This window comes from Bubalus kerabau, chromosome 2 (genome assembly GCF_029407905.1).
Source record: "Bubalus kerabau isolate K-KA32 ecotype Philippines breed swamp buffalo chromosome 2, PCC_UOA_SB_1v2, whole genome shotgun sequence".
NCBI lineage: Eukaryota > Metazoa > Chordata > Mammalia > Artiodactyla > Bovidae > Bubalus > Bubalus kerabau.
The window spans coordinates 122,506,806-122,528,740 of record NC_073625.1 but is presented as its reverse complement, the minus strand read 5'-3'; the positions used below and the strand labels follow the sequence as shown (position 1 = coordinate 122,528,740).

The window sequence follows — 21,935 nt, the reverse complement described above, 5'->3', positions numbered from 1 at the left end:
GAAAAATCAGTATTTTACCTCAACTATCTCATTCACAGAATGACAATTAAAATAATTTTTCCCTCTATGGAATCATTGGTCAGTGAAGTGGCAAAGTTACTGAATGTCCATAACTACAGGAGGACTTACTGAAAATAACCAATGACACTGCCTTTTGAGCAGCACCATCTTCAAAACTCAGGTTGAAATTTTTTTATTTCTAGAGATATACTAAGAACGGTTACTCTTCAGGGATGTTAAAAAATCACCACATTATATTTGAGTAGGAACTAATTGCTATTAAAAGTTAAATAAGTCCTAGAAATCGGGACCACATATTGAGAACATTATGACACTGAGATTAAAATAACTAAATTCAGTTGGTTTCCACATATATCCCATCACCTTTGCAACTCTGGGTTATCACCCATTTTAATATTTCTGAATTTAACCAAAACTCATGTATGACATAAAAGTCATATAGGAAGTTCATTTTTCCTATAAATTTTATATATGTTTTAGACCATAAAAACTCCAGAGAGTTATTAAACTATGAAAAGGGAGTTGAATTGATGTTTTCTGAATCATTGCTATGTGAAATCCAAATTAATATATTATGTCCTTTACTTAATAGATTTTATAGAGCATCAAGGGGTTCCCTAGTTGGTAAAGAATCTGCCTGCAATGCAGGAGACCCAGGTTCAATCCCTGGTTAGGGAAGATCCCCATCACTGTCCTTATTATTAAAACCTAAAGATAGTAACATCATAAAAATATGTTGAGAAAAGAATTTAATATCATACATTTTTCTCTTTCCCTTTCTTTAATCATTGTGGGTTCACCTGCTCAACCATTGTTTCTATTCTTTACTGCCTGCCACTATCACCAAGATTTCTCAGACATTTTTTGACTTCCTCATGTAAAGTTTCATGTCTTTATATTTTAAGAATAATAAAAGCTATGAAAATATGTTTTTAATTTCCATTTAACTTTTAAAAATTATTTTTGCTGTGTTATTTCTTATTGTCACAATATTCCTGTGAATTAAATAGATATAATATGTGAATCACTTAATAGATAACATGAATAATTAAATAATTTTCACATAATCATGCAGTGAAATCATTTGAGATTCAAGAATATAAAGTCTCCTTCAACCTAAATCATTTTTGTAAATGAATGAGAACACAGGCTTTGAGAAGAATCTGATTTGCCCAAAATTTTACACACTTTTGGACAAAGCAAGCTCCAGGTCTCAGCCTCTGGACTTGTAAGCCAACATTTTCTTCATAGCCCATAAGATCTGTGTGCTAAATTGTTATTGTTGACTTCACTGATGATCCATCTCTTAAACAAACAGAAATAGTATCTCAGACTTTATGAAAATCTTTGTTTCACTTCTGTGAGAGCTGATATACACTCTTTGGGGGCAGTTTTATTTGTGGGTTTTCACCTTCTGGGTTTCACTATAAGTCTTCACACTAATAATAAAACTGGTACTAACATGGAAGTTTTTCTTGGTTTGAGGTCAAGTCTAGATACAGCTGCTGTGTGTTACTTAGTTTCCAGAAAAATGTTCATCTCTTCCTGATACACATTTTGGAAAGGATCCTAATCTGCTTTTTACACAATGTCCTCCTCAAATTGGTAATATATTGGACCAAAGTTTTGAGTTTTTAATAGGTTTCAGTTCTAAGCAACTCAAATTCAGAGTGGTAAGGCATTGTAGCTTCTCTAGCTGCAGTTAGCAAAGTTCTAGGTCTCTGCTGTTGAAACAGGATGCCAACTTAATGAAATGTGGTAAATATGATCATTAATTGTGCTACCCCTTGCTGCCACAGTGCCTTAAGACTTTTAATAATGTAAAACACATGTTGTTGCAATATACTGACAATTTTTATTTTAGAACAATATTGACACACTATCATTCTGACAAAGCAACATACCTCTCAAATAACAGAAATATTATGTTTAAATGCCAGCATATATTTGGATCCTTTAAAAAGAGCAAAATATACAACAATTATCAACATGTTAACAATAAACAGAAAGTAGTAATCAAATTTTCTTTATCTTTCCCTTGTAACGGCAACATCCTTTGACCTAAGATTGGAAACTCAAAAGAAATAGAGGTAGGAGAAGAAAGGAGGTGTGGGTTCAGCATAAACACCTACCTGTTACATTTAAAATACACTTTTTAATAAATTTTTATCTGAAATTATCATTTTGCATTATTGTCTCTGCAATAAAAGACATGGCACTTAAATAAAAGCTATAATGAAACCTCATGTAATTAAAGTTTTAGCTCTTCTCAAGTTGATGGATTTCCCCTTACCCAGAGGTCTCATTAGCTGTAACATTTTCAACTTTCATTTTTGCAGACACAACTTCCTTGGGTGAAATGTCACAGAAACATGGAAGATATTTTGGTGAAGTTCTTCACACTCCTTAATGATTAAACTTCTAAGGAAACTTCTGTCATCCTTTCCAGAGCTTGAACTTCTGTTCATCACATCACAGTATCGTTATAACTTCAGTTAAATTGTGCAGATAATTTCAATGCATGGATATTTTTAAAATCTATATTTTAGTTATTCATGAGTGGTTACTATACCCTAAACATTACTTTTCTAACAAACACAATACAGTGAAATGCTTTCTGTGTGCTTTTACCGTTTACATATATGAAATTGAGGAATAATAACTAAAGACTGATTTATTTCAGTAGAATTTAGGTACGATCCATTTGATCATTACTGGGGAACAAGGAAAGACGATGCTGTGTATTTTCTCTTGAAGACTTTTACTCCACTTTTATCTTTTGTCTGTGAGCCTCTTGGGTAATGATTATGAAATTAGGCTTCTTTTACATTCAAATGTCAATTTGGTTCAACAAACTAAAACATAATCCCAGTTCCAGATATAAGAGAAAAACTCTCTGAGCAAGAAAAACCAGCAGTAATTAAGCCCATAAATTTTATTCTCCCAATAAATTGAGAAACACTGCAGGTCAGAGCACACTGACTTAGAATCAGGAATCGAAGAGTATTATTCATTTGCCAAGTTTGGCTATCTCGTGTCCCCTAACAGCTTTCCATTTCTCTAAATTATAACTTACAGTTAATTAAGAGTAGCGGTGGCTGATTAGGAGAGCTATTTACAGAAATAACAGATGAAATTGTGGGGGAAGTCAAATAGGAAACCACCAGAGCTCTTGGGGCCAGTTCAATTCACCTAATTGAAGCACAGTACATTTTAGCATGTTACAATAATTCTTCTTAATGTTAACCACCCATCTATGAATCCATTTAATCTGCTTCATATATTGTGTTTAATAAAGCATTGAAGAGTGTAATACATTTGAGAATGATTTCTTTAAAATGATTCAAATTATTTTTAATTCGCCTATGAAAGCACAAGGTTTGGTATTCTGCAAAGCAGTCCTCAGCAAAAACCGCATTGTTGCTGTAATTTAAGTGCATAAGTCCATTATGCATTGTATATGCTTTAAAAACATACAGAGAATTTATCACTTGAACAAGAGATTTAGCATAAATTAGCAGAAGTTGAAAAAGCCTCTAAAGCTTCTTTAAACTCTAATAATCACTGTCAAGCAGACCTGATATGTGAGAAAAAAAAGTTTGACCAGTAGAGAAAGGTTTATTTTAGCTAAAAAGGAAGAGTGTAATGAGAAGGTTCAGTTATACTGGAAGAAGAGAGAAGTGAGTAGTTGTTGATCTTAACTAAAAATAAATCAACATACAGTCCAAAGAATAAAATAAACTCAAACACAGAAATGACCATATATAGTTAGTATTGTACACAAAGTGATTTTGTATGTAGTTTCTTTGGGGGAGAAATTTTCTAACTGCTGAAAATCTTTACATTTAATTTAGGCAAAAAAAAAAACTGAAAATGAATTATTCTTTGAGTTGTAATAGAGGAACCTTAGCAAAGAAAAGTAAATTTTGAGAGCTCACAGATTCTTTGATTTCTGTTCATAGTCTTGCACTACAAATTTAGCAATGGTACACAGACAAAGATACTGCAGGACTTACTATTTGAAAGAATTATTTAAGTTATAATTTATCTTGCCCAACTTTGTGATGATTTATAGAAATGTATCCTATTCCTTAGCAACTCTTTCATTTTTATTCCATTTGGATATTTGTCAGACTCTGCCTGCAACGCAGAAGACCTGGCTTTGATCCCTGGGTCAGGAAGATCTCCTGGAGAAGGGAATGACTACCCACTCCAGTATTCTTGCCTGGAGAATTCCATGGACAGAGCAGACTGGCAGGCTACAGTCCATGGGGTCACAAAGAGTTGGACATGTCTGAGTGATTAACACTCCACTCTACTCCAATCCAGCTGGGTGCTGCTGCTTCATGCTTTGACAAAAGGTATTAAAACCTAGTGTAGCCTAAAAATTTCTCATGGTAAAGATTTAAAGTTGGATTAAACAAATTGATTTCCTATCTTCTTTAATTTTTAAATTCAAAATTATGCTTATGGGCTTCCATTTTAACTAAAGTAAGAAGTCACAATATATTGATTTACACTTTGTTCTAATGTGTAATGCATTTGTCTCATAGCATATACACCAGACTAACATGAATAAAAAAAGAAAAATATTTTCTCTATTTGTAACTATTTGATTTCATATTTTAATTTCTACCACTACTTTATATAGAGTAGAACAATCATGAGCGGTATTCTAGTTTAAAATATTTGTTTAACATATCAGGAAATTAAGTCATAATTTCTCTTAAGAATATGACAAGTCATCTCATCAATTTGTATGATGTATTGTGTATTACTAAACCCAGCTATATGTCATTGAAAGTTACCAGCTTAAAGGGACTTTTCATCTAGTTTCAAAGAAATAGATTACCTTTTCTTCCTCTTTGTTTCTGTGTGAAGCTTCATGGAGAAGTGAATAGGGATTTCTGAATTTTGGTGTTGATTACATAACTAATTTTTCATGGGGGATATTAATTGCTGACTACAAAAACAAAAAATATCTAGGGAATTCTACCTTTATTTTACAGATATTGTTAAGGAATTAAACTTCTTAAGGCAAATTAAAAAAAATAACAAATTATAAGAAAAACTATTAATAACTTTCTCTAAAAGGAAAAAGTATCAGAAACTTTTTAAATAACATTACCCGTAAAGTTTAAAAATGCTTGAATATCATTCAACTGCACCAAAGTTAATAAACATGAGATGATGAAAACAGGCATTTTATCTTTGTTTACAATAATATCATGCTTATGTTCACAGCAGATATAAATATGTGAGAAACATTCAGGCATTATTAAGCAACTGTATATTTATGTACATTCAAGTGGCTCCTAACAAGTTTATTTAAAGCACTACAGGTATATTACTCAACTTGGTTCTGATTTATGAATTTTTTAATTGTTTTTCACTTAATATCGCTCATTCTAGGTCATGAGATAGTTTTATTGTTAAGAACCACACAATTAGCATATGTAGATAAACTACATTTCCCTTGTACTGTGATATAAGGGAATGCCCATAGACTATCTGGCCATTGATAGTCTACCATTGATATTTTTTAATTATAAACTTCTTTTGACAATGTTTTGGTGTCAAATAAAAGTGACATGTGGCAAATAAAAGTGAAGTTGGATTCCCAGCCTTGAATTGATTAAATAAGTTTGTTCAGACATAAGTAAGAGCAGTTTAATGTGAAGATGTGAGAAAGAAATGAATGAAAAAAACTCAAAGAGTTTTATGTTTTGTTTGATGTGTTTAGTACAGTGAATCTAGTCTCTCACTGACATGCTAAAAGTCTCAATTTCTGATACTGTGGTGAAGGCAGAGATAAGAATTAAGGGGCCCAAAGGCAAATTGTTATGTAAGAAAATTTTCTTAATATCTCTCTCTCAAACACCTAGTACTACTTTTTCCTAGAGTCCAATAAACAAGACTTCTGCTTCCTAATAATGCAGTCATTTGGTAGTAGGAGTCTTATTGACAATTATCCTAATGAACAGAAAAGAGATAGTAGCCAGCAGAATCACACCAAAAAAAAAGGGAAAGAACAAAGATACAAATTTTCCACATAGATTCAGACAATATAATTTAATTTTCCAAAGCAATTTTTAAATTTTTTAATTGCTAGCTCAACAGCTTAGTCATCACTGAACAAAATGATATGTAGACAATGAATTTATGGAAAGCATACAATAGATACAGCACTCTCAACTGTAGCTCTACAGAGTCATTCTGATAGTCCATGCCATTCAAGTGCAGCTAATTTGTCACTACGATTTGCAACATAAACTTTAAGCATGTAACAAGCTGTATAAACACTGCCACTATTTTTTTATGCTTAAAATAGCTTGGATCTTTAAACAGTAGAGTGGGTAGATATATAACTTTTTCTAATTCTTATCCTTTTTTGCACCCAGAGCAAAAACTTTAGACACAGTATTTCCAAAAACAAGCTAAAAAAGAAACAAAACAATTCTTCATTAGAAAGAGTTTTGATAAAAATATTACATTTAAATAAAATAGTTTAAGTATGCCTGAGTATGAGAAAGTTTTCTAAAACAGATATTTAGTGGTAGTCAGCCTCATATGGATCTTTAAATTAATTAAAATTAAATAAATTTTTGAAGATTCAGCTTCTCTATAATACAGACCAACTTTTAAGTGCTTAATAGATGACCATAATGGACAGTGTAAATTTAGAGAATGGTCACCTCATTAAAGAAAGTTCTAATGGACAGCTCTGTTTTACATTATAATGCATGTAATACAATTCAAAAAATACAATAGGCCATCCTACTAGATGCAGTCCTCTATTTTAGAAGGGCTTCCTTGGTGTCTCAAATGGTAAAGAATCTGTCTGTAGTGGGGGAGACCTGGGTTCAATCCCTGGGTTGGGAAGATTACCCACTCCAGTATTCTGGCCTGAAGAACTCCGTAGACTATTTCATGGGGTCACAAAGAGTCAGACACGACTGAGCGACTTTTACTTTCTATTTAAAGTTGGCATAAATCACTTCATGGGAAATTGATGCGGAAACAGTGGAAACAGTGTCAGACTTTATTTTTCTGGGCTCCAAAATCACTGCAGTTGGTGATTGCAGCCATGAAATTAAAAGACGCTTACTCCTTGGAAGGAAAGTTATGACCAACCTAGATAGCATATTCAAAAGCAGAGACATTACTTTGCCAACAAAGGTCCATCTAGTCAAGACTATGGTTTTTCCAGTGGCCATGTATGAATGTGAAAGTTGGACTGTGAAGAAAGCTGAGCACCAAAGAATTGATGCTTTTGAACTGTGGTGTTGGAGAAGACTCTTGAGAGTCCCTTAGACTGCAAGGAGATCCAACCAGTCCATTCTAAAGGAGATCAGTCCTGGGTGTTCTTTGGAAGGATTGATGCTAAAGCTGAAACTCCAATAATTTGGCCACCTCATGCGAAGAGTTGAAAAAAGACTCATTGGAAAAGACTCTGTTGCTGGGAGGGATTGGGGGCAGGAGGAGAAGGGGACAACAGAGGATGAGATGGCTGGATGGCATCACCAACTCAATGGACGTGAGTTTGAGTGAACTCCGGGAGTTGGTGATGGACAGGGAGGCCTGGCATGCTGCAATTCATGGGGTCGCAAAGAGTCGGACACTACTGAGTGACTGAACTGAACTGAAGTCCCAAAGAGGACTAAGCAAATAAGCAAAATCAGTGATAAATATGCTTCTATTTACTGGAGGAAAAAGAAGGAAGAGAATTTAAACTTCATTTTGCAAACCACCAAATGATATTTATGTAATTTGATTGTCAAATTGAGTCTCACATTCTGATCATAAAGTGATTCTTCAGAAAAAAATCAAACTAATTCAAGCAGCATTTTAATCTTTAAATGCATGAATGAGTGATTTTAAATCTTCTGTGGATTGTTCCCAATCAATTGTCTGACTTAACGACAGCTTCATCTAATTAATTACAAATTTCTCTAATTTCCTTCAAACTAAATGTTTTATAAAATGAAGACCTTGGGGAGATAGGTCTTTGATTCACTATTGATTAATGGGATGCACAATAAAAATGAGTTGAAAACTCATAGGACAGTTAAGACACTTTTTGCCATAAATAATAAAAGTCTATCTTCTTGCCCAGGTATCTCTCCCTAACTCCACTTACTCTTTAAACTGTTGCCTTAGTGCTTATCACCACATATATACAGAGTGTTACGATAGTACTCCGAGTTTGCTTTTCATTCCTAAAAGAGCCAGAGTTTTCTTTCAACAAAACACATTCAAATCCTATGAAAGCAGAAATTTATTTTCAGACAGTAAATTGAGGAGCTTGGTCCTCTAATCCAGTATTCTTTTTATATTTTGGAAAGTCCCTTTCTGTCCCTTTGGATATCTTTGAATCTCTCAATCAAGAAGGAAAATACAAATCTACACATATCCAAGACTTGCGCCTCAAGAGCAGCTCGGTTCTGGTGCACTGGAATACACTTCCCAGTTGAAGGAAATCTTCATGAATGATATCACCAGTAGAACCAACTCCTCACTGCTATTCTATCATTTATCATTTATGTGTGGCGGGCGGACACCCTAGCCAGCATTCTTCTGGTTCTCTCTTCTAATCCCTGTTTTAGCATGATGCTTGGTGTTGGACAGCTGTATCTTTAATGAAAGGAAGGATTTACCAGGTGTCTGTCAAGTATATATTAAATGATTAAGCAGATAACATTATTTCACAGACATTTAAGATATTCTAGCTTTAAGCTGAATCTCTGAGTTTATTTCACCTTCATATATTGTTATTCATGATAGACTGTTTCTAGTTATCCCAACAAAAATGACAGATGTGATGTGGATTGCTCCTGTCATCCAGCCTGGGCATCTAATTCATATGTTTATCACTACAAATATTTATTTTGTTCCTACTACATGCATAAATGCTTTAATATCTCCTTGCTTAAAAACAATCACAAAGCTTCCTTGACCCCTCCAAGTTACTCCAGCTAATATTCCAACTTTTACTACCCTTCAGAACAAAATTCCTCAAAAGAGTTGTCTGTTGTTAGTCATTTCTGTTATTTTATCATATTCTCCTTAACCAAAAGTCCATCAAATAATTCTTGTAGAAATAATTAAAACCCTTCCCATTGCTGTTCAGATGGAAAGTCTAAACTCTCATTTTACTGGACCTACCATAGCTTTAGGAACAGCTGAACTATGTCTTCCTGGAAACAGTTTTTCTGTTTGACATCTGAGGCATTTTTCTTCTTGTGGCCTTTTTCCACGGTAGCTGCTCCTTCTCAGTCTGTTTTGCTAATTCTCTCTCATCTGCCCAGTCTCTAACCTTGGTGTGGCCTGGCACTTGTCCTCGATGTCTTCTGTTTTATATCTATCTAGAGTGATTCCCTAGAGAGTTTCATCACAATACCAAGCCATGCTGACATGCAGGTAACTGTCATATTTAGATCTCCAGTCTGGGCTACTTCCCTAAGCTCCACATTTATATACTCAGGGGTTTACTCAAATCACTACTGGGAAGATTCTATTATACATGGCATAACAAGCTCAAAATGTCTATAGTAGAGATAGGATTCTCCAACTGTTCATTGTGTTTCTGGACATTTTCCAGGTGCTCCCCTAATCCCATTAAGATAGACTGAGAACATGTGCCTAATTTTGGAAGGTAAGGATGCATTTTCCTCCATATCGTTCCTATCCTGCCATAGGGACACGAGGTGCAGGCACAAAGTGAAGGAAAATTACCAAGGTACACAAGGCTTCATGTAAACATGAAATAAATCTTAAACCAAGTTATACCACTGAAATTTTAAGGTTATTTTGCTGATGTTGTTTGCCTAATTTATCCCAAATATACCTTAATAACTTGAAGGAGGGTGCTACTCTAAGAGGAAGCTAAGTCATGGCACAGCCTCAGCAACTGATTAACGGCAGACAAGGAAATTGATGTCACAGGCTGGAAACAAGAAGAGTCATTTTTCAAAGTAGCAAAATGTGTGGTAAAACTGACATCTATAACAGTTCAGATTCAGAATGTGTTCCTCTGGAACTTCTAGAAGAAAAAGGTAAGGAAATAGAACATTGGCAGTATGTGTAGATTTCTGGTGGATACACTTAGCCAGATATTACAAGAAATAGTAAGCTTAGGGGGAAAGGGTGTCTTTACAAATAAATAAAAATGAAACAAAGGTAGTTCAGAAATACAAGACCTTGAAATATTTCAAGAGCTGTTTCTAGATACCAAAACTATAAAAAGGGATTTAAAATGATTCTGAGTGAAGTCAGGTAAGTATCAATTGAAATAAGGAATTCAGGGCAAAAAATTAGATTAAGCGTTACTTTTCAAAGTATATTCTTCAAGGCAACTCAGCTGGGGGTGATAATACAAAATAGTTAAAATAGTTTTTTAAAAACTGTGTAGCAAAGTTGAGAGGCTGTCTAAATTGGTACAAGAAATCATTGTCAAAGACACCATAAACCCTAGAACTAAAAACATCTTTGACACTTTAAAATGAAATAAATCTTGGGCCTCCAACTTTGTGAGAGTAGGAAGAGGCCTGAGAAAACCATTCAGGCCTCAGAGAGAATATTTCCCCTAAAAGCACAAAAGCTGTGTTGAGGGATGAAAAATAAAAAAAAATAAAAAAAAGCAAAAACTTCAGAAAAGATGGAGCCAGGGGAAACAGCACAATGGACAGAGGACTCCTCCTACACACTAGTAGGTCCTAAGCAAGAAACTTTTCTCCATCTCCAGAGTAAGAGACCTTTACAATATTTGCCCTGTGGGATTTCAGAATTGCTAGAGGTTACCACTCATGTCTCATGTTCTTTTCCTTTATGAATAAGATGATTGACTGTTGTTATCCTTTCCCTATTCCCACGCTAATTACTGAATTTGTCCTTTTAGCTAATAAGTCTTTGGATGAAGTGCAGCCACATTCTATTTGACAAAAATTAGTATCTCCTGGAGAGCCTGTTCTTTGTTCGGGGTGCAGCAGTGAAAGGAATTTGGGGTTGTCTCTAATAGACAGTCAGGTGAGTGTAGTCTATGTGGTTAAGACCAAAGGATTGACTGTGGTGGAGGCGGTACTCCCCATGCACTTTTATAAGTGCTTTCTAACTTTTATTAGCTTGTTCTTCCAATATGTTGGTGGCAGCTCAAGTGACTAATTAAAGGCAGTGGATCAGTAGAAGTGATGCATGTCCCTGAACTGAGGCAACTAAGGGCTGAGAGGCAGCCTCTATCCCTCTCCTTCATCTTGGTAATCTTGGAGGCAGTCAAGTTACAGCAACAATCTAGATGACACAGCCACAAAATAGAAGAGGCTTGTATTAATACTATGTGCATTGAACTTTATGGATTTCCTTATATTAAGTCTCTGAGATTTGGACTAAAATTTGTAACGTATCATAGCCTAGGCCATACTGACTATGAAAAGATTCAACAAATCTCTATACCAACTCTTTTCCATCTCCAAACCCTTGCACCATGTTGCCTCCTCCAACTCTCTGTCCATGGAATTCTCCAGACAAGAATACTGAAATGGGATTCTCCAGACAAGAATACTGAAATGGATAGCCATTCCCTTCTTCAGGGGATCTTCCCTGATGAGAGATCAAACCTGAGTTTCCTGCATTGCAGGCAGACCATTTACCTTCTGAGCCATCAGGGAAGCCCTCAATAAACAGAAATTGCCTTTTTATCCCTAGTCACTTAGAACAAAACCTTGGAGTCTTTTACAAACCTTCCTCTTTTTTCACAACTCATATGTAATTTTAGAGCAAATTTTGTTGACTTTTTTTTTCAAAGTATATCTAGTATCAGACTCCTTCTTATCAATTCACTACTGTCACCCTAATTAAAGTTACCACCATTTATTATCTAGATCCTTAATTAGCCTCATTAAAGGTCTCTGCTTGCATTTTTGCTCCTTTTTGCAGTGTATTCTGGAGAAGGAAATGGCAATACACTCCAGTGTTCTTGCCTGGAGAATCCCATGGACAGAGGAGCTTAGTGGGCTGCTTAGCATGCATGCATGCATTGGAGAAGTAAATGGCAACCCACTCCAGGGTTTTTGCCTGGAGAATCCCAGGGACAGAGGAGCCTGGTGGGCTGCAGTCTATGGAGTCGCACAGAGTCAAACATGACTGAAGCGACTCTTAGCAGCAGCAGCAGCAGTATATTCTCCACTAAACATCAAAATTGGTTCTGTTGAAACTTATTTCTTAGCACTCACTTGCCCCAAGTTTTCAGTAATTTTCCATTTGATAATTGTTCAGCCACTAAGTCGTGTCCGACTCTGTGATTCTATGAATTGATTATAAGGATTGAGAGAAGCACACCAGATTCCTCCATCCTCCACTATTTCCTGAAGTTTGCTCAAAATCATGTCCATTAAGTCCATGATGTCAACTAACCATCTCATCCTCTGCCACCCCTTCCTCATTTTGCTTCAGTCTTACCCAGTATGACCGTTACTAAAAGCTAAAGTCCTTAAAAAGCCCCAAGATTCTCTCCCTTCCACCTTCCTGTATATTCTCTACCAATGTCCTTCAGGTTCTCTGGTTAAATCACTTAGTAATTGGGTTATTTTCAGCATGCTACTTAACCCCTCTGAGATGTAATTTTCCCATCTATAATATAGGCATAGTAATAGCTATCTTATGGTGATTATGATGAAAATAAAATAATAATTATAGTAATAATGATCAAAATGAATTTTTAAAGTAGGGCTTACATAGTACTGATTACATGCCAGATATTGTTCTAAGTGACTTTCATATATTAACTTATAAAATCCTCCTAACAATCCCATAAAAATGATTATTATTATCTGCATTTGGGGGCAAAGAAAATGAGGCACAGTAAGTTAGATAATTTCCCAAGGTCACACATATAGGATATATCAATATTACAATTTAAACCCAGGCTGTCTAACTAGAGACTGTATATACTTAACCATAACAACCTGAGATAGTAAAATATAAAATGTCTGGTATATGCTAAGTGTCTAAAGAATGCTGTTTAATCCTTTTCCATGGTAAAAACCGCTTTTTTACAGCAGTTAAAGACAAACCTGAGAGGAAGGGGACAAGTGAAAATGAATAAAACATGCCTTAGCAAATCTCATATCACAACATGAATAAAGAGACATATATGCAATTTTTTCATAAACAATAATTTTCCAGGAATGTTATAAAAAGAAATATGGATCCAAAAGATGGATCTTTCTAAAATTAAATATTATGAATCAAAACCTGGACTAAGTGCTATACAATGAGAGTACTCTTTACTCTCCAGTGTTAAAGCAAAATAGCAAGGGGGAGACACAGTTTTAAACAATGAAAGTCTAATTTTACTTAAATCTGGAATATATGACCTTGCTCACCATGTTGTATATGTGACAGAATTCACAGACTTTTAATGCCTTCATTTGAATGTCTGTGTACTCAGTCACTCAGTCATGTCCTACTCTGAGATCACATGGACTGTAGCCCGACAGGCTCCTCTGTCCATGGAATTCTCCAGGCAAGAATACTGGAGTGGGTAGCCATTCCCTTCTCCAAGGGATCTTCCCAATCCAGGTATCGAAGCCCAGTCTCCCACATTGCAGGCAGATTCTTTATCATCTGAGTCATTGGGGAAGCCTTCATTGTAATTTTTTTTTTTTAATATGAGCTTTGATTTGATCATCAACATAAGATAAAGAAGTGTCAACTTAATTTCTTCCCTTTCAGAAATACTTGCAAAAGTAATCTTAGAATTCAATGTTAAGACTTTGAAGTGAAAACTTACCTCGCTTATTAGGATGGGAAGAAGATAGACCGTCTATCGCATAGGACATCTCAGCATCCTTTGCTTCCATGAGCTGCTCTTTCAGCTTTTCCAGCTTTTAAAAATCGAATATGAAAATTATTAGTCTTTAATAACAACAATACCATTTTCTATGAAAGAAGAAAGAGCAAGAAAAGGAGGAAGAAGGAAAGATGGACAAAAGGAAGGAGGAAAAGGCAACAGAAAAGGAAATAAGAGTAATAAAAAAAAATAAAAATAATTAAACAGAAAAATAAAAGAAAACTTGCATTTAGAAACTGACTGGAAAGGTCCATGACTCAATAGACAATCAGGAACAAACAGGTTTATGGTGAAGGAAGTCAAGTCTCAGTGTTCATTAATGGGAAGCCTGTAAACACAGCCTGTGTAGCTGGACTTGATTTGATGTCACCCAAAATAACCAGTCCTTTTCAAGGAGTTTCAAAGACTTTATGTGTATGTTTGAATTTCCTGAAATATTTGTCCTTCCTAGTGGGAAAGAAGTATTTTGAGACCCTAAGGTTTCCATCCAGAGTGTAAGCCAAGTTGATCTTTAGCAAGATCACTGATTGCCTAAACCCTGGAGATCTAACTCTATCAAAACAGAATTCAGCTTGAGCTTCTGCATGTATCCGTGTCCTAGCTGCTAATAATTGATGGGGCATACTTCTCTTTCACAGCCACATGGTTTATATGATAATGAATTTGCATGCAGTTGTGTTTGAAAGAGTTAAGAAATAATCTAATGCAACAATTTTCCAATTTTCCTCATAGAGAGAAGTTGGGGGATAAGGTTGCTAAGGGGTTCCCTGTACCGAGGCCAAAGATAGGTCAAGAATGCAGCACTTCATTCCCTCTCCTCCCAAACTAGCTGCTTCAAGCAGAACAGCTCCACTTTTATATGTTTCATTTACTGGGAACACATACAATTTTGTTTGGAAAAAAATATTTCCACTTTGCAAAGTAATAATAGCTTTTTAAAACCACCAATCTAATTATAGCCTCCTATTTTACAGATGAGGATATTGAGATCCAGAGAATTTTAATTCTTCCATGGTCTTCTAGGTAATTGGAGAACTGGATCTAAAATCCAGATTTCTAGACATTTTATCCCATGATCACTTCAGTTATAGTTTTGTCTTGTTTTCCTTTTCTTCTTTTTTTAGTAGAATTTGATTGTTTTTCCTAGTGAATTACTTCACTCTTTTTCTAGCAAGAATAATAGTTTTAAAATACAGTTATTAATAATTTTAAAAACTACTGTTTCAAAAGAAATTGTCTTATAATAATTATGAAAATTGAGATTTTATGTGTTTCACATTCTCACCTGGTTAAGTTCCTCCAATTTGTCAGCCAGTTCTATATCTGCAAGACACATTCGTCATATGAAAAATGTACATTGCAAGTAATATTTAATTCACTTCAGGTCACACATTCAGAAAGACAAGGTATTTTTTTTTTGTATGATTTGAGATCACCCATGTATCTCTCATATAAAGCCCCAAACATGTTTTCAGTTTCTGTAATGTTGAAATATAATCAGTACTATAATGAGCAAGCATTTAATTTCTATCATAAATACAGAGTTTTCTTAAATAGGGACTTTTCATAGTTCTAATAAGGACTACTATTTAGAAGTAAATTTTTACACTGGCATGGGGACATTCTCATGAAAAAATCTTAAGTAAAAAAAAAAGGCAGGCCACAAATCTTATCTGTAAAATTTAATCAAGAGGGAAATTTCCCAAAATACTAATAGTAATGTCTCTGGGTTTTACAATTTGAGTACAGATTTTTCTTTTTATAATTATGTTCAATTTCCTCAATGAAACACCTTATTTCTAATTTTTAAATCCTGTATTTTTAAGTGTTTATCTTTTAACCAGTACTCTGTCCCGTGAATAGACAGTTTTTTTTAGAAAAGATGTTTTCTGAGCGAGCACTACATTATCATATTGTCATACTGTCTCTCAGGTTAGACTTGCTAAATTTCTGACGATATCTATCATTTCTTGGAGACCAATCTGATGCATAATTGTAAATCAGATTATCCTGTACTTCAAAGAAAAAAAAAAAAAAAAACTTTGGTGGAGCCTAAATTTCTCAATGGTTTCTACTCCAGTCATTTCCCAAATTGAAAGAATCTGATTGCAAAATAAGTACCACAAAACCACAGTTAAATTTGAGAAATTTCTAGTGGAAACTTATTTCAAAACATTTAATAATACCCTGGAAGCATTTAGTAAAAGAAAATATTAACTGTACCTGTGGGGAGTAACATAGATGAGAGGGAAAAATATAAGTAAAGATAACTGTTTTGTAACTCGACAATTACTAATCCCATTAGAATATGCTAATTGAACAAAATAAGATTTTAATGTTTTTTAATAATGCCATTGTTTTTAGCATGAATATGAAATAACAGACACTTAAGCCTTTAGTGCAGCTTTAAATCAGTAATTATTGCTTTCTTTAATATAAATTAACATGTAGAGAAAACAGGTCAGAAGATGGAATAAATAATGTTTGACTTTATTCTTAACTCACCAATGTTGGAAGGCCTTTGGAAGCCAACATTTTTATTCAGTAGAGCCAGCAATAGTTCTTCACCATCTGTATCTTCTTTATCTGGAAGCAATTCATTTCCTGTAATAATTACCTCAGTGTAGTGAAAGCTCTTTTCAATCTGTGTCACTTGAATGTCTTTCTGATTCAATAGATTTCACAGGTAACTATTAACGTGTATGTGTGCTCAGTTGCTCAGTCACGTCCGACTCTTTGCGACCCCATGGACTATACTGTAACCCCCTAGGTCCCTCTGTCCATAGACTTTTCCAGGGAAGAATAATGGAGTGGGTTGTCATTTCCTCCTCCAGAGGATCTTCCCGACCCATGGATAGAACCTGAGTCTCTTGCATCTCCTGCATTGACAGGCAGATTCCTTACCACTGCACAACCTGGGAAGTGTGTATACTTGCCAATAAAAGGTGTATAGAAAGAGATGTGAGATATAAAAAGACAAGCTGCTTTAAAAGTCATTGAATGTATATGAACACTCAAAGAGAGATTGTGAGAAAGAGAAAGAAGTAGAGATGGAGAATATACCTGGAAGTTTACAGTCTAAAATTTACCCGTAATTATTTCTGCCTTCGTAGAATTACAGAAAGTTGTACTTTCTGTTTTTTCATCTGTATTTAAAATTTTTTTTCTACTATTGTGTTTAACATAAGAAATATAAAGTAAAAGTTGTTTTTAAGATAAAAATATAAAATCTGACTTTGAGATTTTATGCACATATAAACATGAGCCATTTTGTGTTCTGGGAATTGCCTTGAACCATCGAAGGCAACCTTGTGGAAGTGATCAGATGGCGCCTAGTTTTTCTGTGATCATAGCTTTACATCTTTGTCCATTTACCTCCTGGCCCACTGTCTCAACACTCTAAAAACAGAAAAATCAACCAAAATTTCCTAAATATTTTGATTCTGGGGTAGAAATCAGGACAATAGACTTTATTCAAGCTATAAAAAATGAAGATTCAACAGGATTGTAATGCAATTAAAATAATAATTAGTGCCTTATAAACAAAATGAACTTTGTAATGTGGCCTAAAATAATCAAACCTTTATTATATAATTTTTATAGGATCAGTCTTCCCTCTCTTTTTCTCCTCATGTTACCAAACCCAAGTCTAGCTGCTGCCACTCAAAAGCCATTTAAAGAGGCCAGCTTAGTGGAAGGAAAGTTTGCTTTATTTTGGATGCCAGCTACCAGGAGGGTTGGGGAGGGCAGAGACCTGTCCAATGTCTGACTGCCCCCTGATTGTCAGGGGGCATGAGCTTTAACAGGCTGAGGGAGGGGGCTACATGCATAAACATGTCAGCTCTGATAGTCATCTTGAAATTGGTCATCAGTGGTCTGACCAGTGTAATCTTGCTTATTTTAGGTACTGTTAATCTTCAATTCCAGCATGAGTTTGTTTCAATTTCTTTGAGGCCAGTTCTCAGAATTGTGGCTGCTTATCTCATGACTACAGTCTGGTCGTCAGGTAGTTAATTTCTCCACCTGATATTTCAGTATCTATAAGACAGCTCACAGGATATGGCTCAGAATATTATCTATGGCCCTTGAGAAGGAACTAAAGGGCCTTGGTTATGCTTAAAGACTACATTATTATTATTGGGCTTCCTTTGACTGTTTCCCTTTGTTTCTTCATTTTCTCAGTTCTCCAACTAAACTTATTCTTTGTCTAAAGTTTTTCCATTAAAAAAAAAAGGAAGTCTGAGGACATGGGCAAGGGGGTTGGGGGGCAAGGACCATAAGGTTCTGCTCCATTTCAGTCATAATAACTGATATTGTGTGGACAAAAGATAGATTAGTGAGTTTAAAATTTAAAAGTGGGAATATTGAGGCTTCAGTTAGAGAAATGGCTCATAATTTAACTAGACTCTTCCTTTAAATTGTCTCCTATTCCCTGCGTCTCCAAAATGTCAATTAATGAACTCAGATAACTAAATGGCTAATTAAAGGAATAAAAGATTTGCTGAGAAAGACAATAAATGACTTGGGGTAGGTGGCATCATCAAAAGTTTCTTCATTGACAAACACATTTATTGTTGCTCAATTTCCTCAATTTTAAAGTTCCTCAATTTCCATTACTTCATAGGCATAGAAATTATTTGTGAAATTCTGGGGTACTTTTTTCTTTGAGTAGTTAAAATAATAGACTATCAGTGGAACTTTTGCTTAACATCAATTAAACAAAGACCCTCAGGAATAATTTAGTTTAAGAGAAAGATATGACTATGCAATAGTGTAGCAATTTTTATTATAGCTATGTATTAAAATGTTAAATTATAATTTTAAAATGCTTTCATTGAAAAAATGAGGAACACTGTGTAGCCAGGTGATAATGATTATTTGTTTTAGAAAGAGAACTGTGATAAAAGAAACAGACTCCTCGCCTTCAATTTAGGGAATTTATAAAACTAGGAGGAAGGTAACTAGAAAATGTTACCTTCTGAACCTTTTGTTGGCTTAATTTACAGTCCCCTTCTCTGTGTGTTTAAGTGGAACATTTTTCAAAAGAGAAAATTAATGTGTTTACCATTCTTTACCCATTTGGTTTCCAGTGATTACACACTATCCTCAGTAATTCTTGTCACTACCTTTTAAGAAAACCACCTTTTATAGGAAACTCTGAGGAAAAGTTTTTTCAAGAAATTAAAGAAAAATTTTTTTTCTAAAGTAAGACATTAGAAAGATAAGAAAAATAGTAGAAAATAAGTCTTTTTTCTCATTTTTATTTTTAGTCTTAAAACAGATACAGCTTTAAGAGAAAAAAATGCATGTAATTTTAATATTTCTGTCTTTGAACTAAAAGTTAGTGTTGATAAAGAAACTGAATAAAAACCTACCCAAGTGCCGATGTCCCTTTAGCAAAAAGGATGGCAAAGTTATTCAGAAATGAGAGAGTGATTACTTTTGCAATATACAGGAAAAAAAAAAAAGACTCTTTACTACCTGAGACACTGAAGCTTAAAAGACGTAGTTGTGTCCTTGCTTGTCATTTGAATGTGATGCTTCTTATGGGATATAGATAAGAAATTTTGCCAGAAAGAAATCTGGAACACCCTCAGATGATAATATACCAAAAATTTTTAAATAGTCTTTCTAGTCATGACATTCACTGCTGTTCATTTCGCAGTGGGCAATTTGTCCAGTTTCAGGCTTATGAGGCATGCTTTCATGTGACCCCAAAACCAGAGCAAAGCTGGTAGATTGTGTTCTTGGTCTTGGATGGTATCTGACACAGAGGATGGTGACCCCACCTTTGTGGTCTGTCAGTGGACAAACGCTTATTTGAAAACAGTGTGTTAAAAGACTAAAATAAGTCAAACATTTAGTTGCTTTGAAAAATGGTGAGAAGTTCACTCTAATCCTGGACAATTTAGATTAGAAAATAAACTTCCCAATAATTTGCCTTCTCTATTTACATATAATGAAACTGAGATCAAGGGGTCCCAGAGAGAAACCTTTCCTATATGTTGCCAATGATATATGGACATCAGTGTGTGGTATTCTGGGGTCAGAGATGTTATCTATTTGTAATCTTGTAAAAAGTTTGAGTTGGATTTTTCTGTATTTCATATACATGATATCAGAAGTTATAATACTGTTACCACTAACATCCTCATTTTGCAGAGTCTTCTGTGAATGGCCAGATGTTTCCTTTCTCACACATTTACGCTGTTAAGAACATTGAAAATCCCATTATTTCATAGGAAAAGCAATGAAGGCCTACCAAGTACAATGATTTTGGCTGGCCAAAGTCAAAATGTGAGTGCCAGGAATAAAATCCAGATTCTTTCATCCCCAAGCTTGTATTTAGGTCTTGCAGTTAGGTCCCAGGCTTGTATTTGTTTTTCAAAGGGAAAATCCCTATAAATAAATAACAAGGGTTTATGCAATTTTATTTCCACTATCAAAAGAACTATTCTAATTTCCATTGACTTTTAAAATCTCATTTGAGGCAAAATGGTCTAGTAAAGTTGGATTAGATCTGAAAGAGGAAACTTAATTCCTTTCCTCAACCCAGAGTCATGTAAACAAAATCTATTAAATTCTGTCTTAGTTTCCCTAAGAAAGCAAAAGCAAAGGCTGTCTCCCTCCCTCTTCCTGACAAAGAGATCAGTTAGATGATAGATTCAAATTGGATGAGATATTAAAGAGCACTATTTTTAAGTTACTATTTTTAAAAGGTAAAGACATATATAAAAGTTTCAATGAGGTTAGGTTGTTTGCCTAGTAAGTGGGCATTAAATCTAACTCCACCGATTGCCAGATTAAAAGCTATTTCCACTACAGAATGCAATGAAAAAAATTTTAAAAAGATCAAGTTCCAATATGACCAGAATAGAAACTTATTTTCTCTAAATTTATCATGGTATTTGTAGATGTCAAAAATTACATTATTTCATTTAATATAAGTACCCTAAGTATTTAGAAATCTGATTACAGTCAGTGAATAATGTGGGTGTTAACATTCTCCTCCTGAAAGTACTATATAAATTTCCCAATGTATCATTCTTCCCAGGTCTCTGCACATACAAGTGTTATCTTGATATGTTCTTAGAGTCATTCTCCTTTTATAAGCGGTTTATTAATAATCTCACTGGATGAAACTCTTTTTTCCCCTGAAGATGTACTTTTGAAATATGCATTGCACTGTATTACTATTTATACATCCCTGTCTTTGCTAATGGAATAGAAATAAGAAAAAGATTTCCCTTGATTAGAGACAAATGCAGTTGAAATTAATTTAGTACAGTGTCAGTTAAAATTAATTAACTTGAGAACAGCATCACAGATTACATTTAATTTAAAACAGCAACTACTGAAGTGTTGTCTGAAGATTAAATTATATTGATATTTAAAACATTATTGCCATAATGATAGAAAAATCAAAGCAATGCAAATAGGATAAGGATTATTTACCCACCTGTAGAATTTTACATTCATGTGTACATACCTTGAATAAAATATGGCACCCCATGCACCGATTCTAAAAAGATCATTACAGATAACAAAGTTAGGAGTCCAAAGCAAAGAGTGGTTGATAAAATCACGTTCATGTTAAAAATCTTCTTCCGTGCTAGCAGAGAAACTGACTATCCAGGTCAAGACGAATATTTCAATGGCTCTGGAATGCTGCAGAGATCACTTTTAAAAGGTGGCAAATGTGCTTCAACTACAAATGATCTGAACAAAGGAAAAAAAAAACCTTATAAAATGTATTGCTCTCTGTCAACATGATTCACTACTTGGAGAAGTGACAGGTTTTCTACTCAGGCAATGGCAGGAAGAACCCAATCAATATATCTCATATCTGCCCATTTCACTAAAAGCAGGCATTCCTGTTCACGCACCCGCACTCAGACACATGCACCTCATAAAGCTAAAACTAAGACTAGAGAACCTGTCAGTTAGATTTTCATAACAATGAAATGGGAACAACGCCTTTCATTTGGCTAATTTAGAACCCAGTATAGTCTTCTGGATACTGTTGTTATTTGCAACCATCACTTCATTTTTAACCAACCAAACAGAT

The 21,935-nt window shown here is 34.6% G+C and overlaps 1 protein-coding gene across 1 annotated transcript; it reads right to left on the bottom strand.

Annotated features, from left to right (window-relative positions):
• Positions 1-6,432: 6,432 nt before the first annotated feature.
• Positions 6,433-21,545, bottom strand: UTS2B (urotensin 2B). The gene is made up of 5 exons (XM_055570303.1): positions 21,357-21,545; positions 16,373-16,471; positions 15,153-15,190; positions 13,808-13,901; positions 6,433-6,458 (listed from the first exon to the last, which is right to left on the bottom strand). The coding sequence occupies exons 1-5, from the start codon at positions 21,457-21,459 to the stop codon at positions 6,433-6,435; spliced, it is 360 nt and encodes a 119-aa protein (XP_055426278.1). The 5' UTR covers positions 21,460-21,545.
• Between the last annotated feature and the right edge of the window lie 390 nt (positions 21,546-21,935).